This window comes from Nelumbo nucifera, chromosome 1, assembly GCF_055504915.1.
Source record: "Nelumbo nucifera cultivar China Antique chromosome 1, China Antique-T2T, whole genome shotgun sequence".
Taxonomy (NCBI): Eukaryota; Viridiplantae; Streptophyta; class Magnoliopsida; order Proteales; family Nelumbonaceae; genus Nelumbo; species Nelumbo nucifera.
In genome coordinates this window covers 55944779-55948314 of record NC_142649.1, presented here as the reverse complement: position 1 = coordinate 55948314, position 3536 = coordinate 55944779, and the positions used below count along the sequence as shown (strand labels likewise).

At 39.3% G+C, this 3536-nt stretch overlaps 1 protein-coding gene across 1 annotated transcript; it reads right to left on the bottom strand.

Annotated features, from left to right (window-relative positions):
• Nucleotides 1-867: 867 nt before the first annotated feature.
• Nucleotides 868-2997, bottom strand: LOC104586003 (ethylene-responsive transcription factor ERF062-like). The gene has a single exon (XM_010243083.3). The coding sequence runs from the start codon at nucleotides 2448-2450 to the stop codon at nucleotides 1164-1166; it is 1287 nt and encodes a 428-aa protein (XP_010241385.1). The 5' UTR covers nucleotides 2451-2997; the 3' UTR covers nucleotides 868-1163.
• Between the last annotated feature and the right edge of the window lie 539 nt (nucleotides 2998-3536).

Here is a 3536-nt window from a genome sequence, read left to right as displayed (position 1 = left end):
GTCATCTAGAGTCCAGCATATCCCTTGGATAATTCTACTTAAGACTCTAGATAGACCCACACGACCCTCATGGCCAGCTTTATTCTAAAGCAATCCTCATGTTATTATTACACTTGATGCACATGCAGGACCACGACCACCCTGTCCATTCTTGTGTTAAATACAATTCAATCAAATAGTCTTAATTCTTTATCCCCCATTCATGGTTGATGTTTTTTCATGGGTGTTCAGTCTTCACTATGGTCTAGGATTAGGTTAAACCAACTTCCCATTTTTTTCTTAGTTTGCCCATATAAGCAACAAAGCTCCAATTCTAATCCCAGTTTCAGGCTGCTAATTCCAATATCTCCATGGCAAATGCAGCTTTTACAGATTTTTCCTTGGGCTCTTTGTCATATTTCGTTGTGGTGAAGAATTTAACACATCAAAAGGTTATAATCATTCAATCAATTCTCTTTTGTCCCTTCACATACTAAAAGAGAATAAAACAGTCTATTCTTAAGTGGGATGGAGTTACAATCAATCAATCAGTTTCCTAAGATGGTTCCCATCAGTTTATTCCCATGTCACTCTGCCTATCCACTCCCTTGGTGCTCTGATAATTGGTAGACCATAGAAAGAGATACTAGCCAATGGGTTTGCTCAGATCTCTCCCCTGTATATGGGCCTCATGATGACACAACCCAGCATGTTTACTTTGAACAAGACTTAGGAACAGGTCCCACTAAACCCTCAAATTTTGTCAGTTACAGCTTACAACTGATTCTGATTCTGAATCTCTCCTTTTTCTGTTGCTCTTCCATACTAAAAATGGAGTTTTCTTGGTAAAGAATGAGATGATGTAAAATTAGTAAGAGAACAGAAACATGAATATATATTGAAAAATGTCAAAAGGAAGCCATTCATACAAAGGTCATATGGGATAAGAATTGCAGAGATCCTGAATCTGGATTCAGGTCATTAATGAAGATAAAGAATAAAAGAAAAAAAAGTAATCAACATCCAATGTTGGTTAGGATATAAACACAACCACTTGCAGATCTACCCGACTTCTCTCTGTTGGGTCTGCAATTCACAGCAGATCTTTTTTTTTGTTTTGTTTTGTTTTTTGTTTTTTGTTTTTTGCAATAAACTAGATGAATTTTGAAACTTAACAGAGTTTTTCATGAATCAGCAACTGGGAGGGAATCCCAGATCATATCCATGTCCAAAGAAGGCATTCTACTTAATGGAACAGCATCCACATCAGAGAGTAACCCCACAGTTTTCTTGCTCTCAACAACTTCAGATCCAGCACTTTTCTCCAAATCAAATGAGCACTCCCTTCTCGATAGCTTTTGATCCAAAGTATCAACAGTTGTATTCTCAGATGTGAGTGTCTCTGAGGATGGTGGTGATGGTGGTGGGTTTGTTGGTTTCTTTTGAGGTTGAATGCCTTCATAAAAAGCCTTCAGCTTTGCTTCCAGAAGAGCTGCAGTGCTTCCAATCAGAGAGTTTAGCTTGAGTTGATGCTTTAGATCCGGAAAATTCAAATGCGCATTTTCTCCTCTTAGCCTGTAAGCAGCTGTGTCATAGGCAAAAGCGGCATCTTCGGCTGTGTCAAAAGTTCCCAACCACACCCTTGTTCTGTTTCTCGGTAGCCTGATCTCTGCAACCCACTTCCCCCAATGTCTTTGCCTCACTCCTCTGTAGAGCTTAGTTGGGGATGAGAACGTTTTCTGTTGATGATCTTGCATCCTTCTTCCACTGTACTTCATGGGTTGTGTCTTGGTGGCGCCAAGCAAATGGTCACCAGAGCTTTTTGAAGCACGGCTCATGAGACTCTGATTGATCCTGAGCCATTCAAGTCCTGGTTGAAGCTGAATTTGGTGAAGGTCTGAGACGTTATAGAATGGATTTGACGATGACAACATGGGTAGAGACCTCTGGTTATTGCAGCTGATGCTTGTTGTGGGCTCTATGCTGGCAGGTTCCGGCAAGAAGAGACTTAAGCTGGGAAAATTTGGAGCTGTGGGAGGTGAAGGTGCTGTAGAAGCTTGGGCTTGGCTTAATTCAGGGAATGATTCTATAAAATTCACAGGAGTGCTGAAGCTTCCATTGACATCAGAGTGTCCCTGTGGGGAGCTAAGAGAATTTGATGCAGAAGTAACACATGATGAAATTGGACAGATTTGTTGTTCGGGTACCATGATTGGGGTGGTGAATTCTGCAACATTATTATTATTCAAACCGGAAGCTACGGCCTCATCGACAGAGGAACTAGACTCAGGACTTGAGAAGAGTTGATTCAACGACGACGAAGAAGAAGCTCCTCCTGCTCCACCATCATCACCATCACAATAAGCAGTCTCCCACAGCTCACCCCACATGTTTGAATGTGAAAGAAACCGTGCTATGGTGGCCATTCCCTGAACATTAAATGGCAATTCATTCTGTAGGTAGCTTGCCATCTTGGGAAACTGATCCTCCACACCAACTGAAGGATTTGAGAAGAAGCAAAAGAGAGACAGAAATGCTGCAAAAAGAAGGCTGTGTGCTATAAATATTTAGCTTAGGAGCTCTCTCACCACATCTCATGTGACAGGTATCTATTAGGCCTATAATTGATAAATTTGAGGACCCACTTTAGTATTACTAAAGCTTAATTAGTTTATCTTCTGCCTTGGATCTCTCTAATTAAAAAAGAAAAAGCAGACCACATTCCAGCTCTTCCAATGTCCCAATGAGAACCAATCCAAGTTGGACAGCTCAGACTCTTGGACTGTTGGACATAACTGTCTTTTGATCTCTCAGATGGGTCTGTTTGATAATTCTTCCATGACAGGGACTAGAAGATCACCAAGCCTCAGAATCAACTCTGCTTTTAAGGCTTTTTGTGGTCTACTTTACTGTGATTATGTGATTTTCTCTAACACCTCAAATGTCCTTTTCTCACTTTTCTTCTTCCAGGATTGAATTTAATAAGCCAATTGACCTGTTAATATGAGAATTTCTGATTTCTATCTGATCACTAGTATTATTTCCAGTACCATTTCCATCAAAAAGAAATGTTTAACTGAACCGACATTGCGTAAGAAGGCACTGTAGGTGATTGAAAATAGCATAAAATAATCAGGAATTCTAATATGTATTAATAATGTGCTGGTGCTAGGCCTTTCTTATATTTGAGCCTCATCATCCATCTAAACAAAATTAATATTAAGAAGAAAATGAGCTTATATGGACGACATGTACAGTAAGCTTGATTAAGACAAACTAACAGCTTCTCTGCCATGAAATATGAAGTCAATTAAATTTACTTTCATATTTATTGTACAAAAGTTCATACTCTCAATGCAAAATATATGTGTGGATCCCATGATCTCCAGTGTGATAACCACTGTATATTTTCTTGTTTTTTTTAATCATTCCAAAGCTGATACAGAGGGACCAAGATTAATTGACAAAACCATCATCATCATCATCATCAGAATAATAAACATTATCATCAGTTTTGAATGAGCCTTAAGACAAATTTTGGAACAGACCTGTCTTGT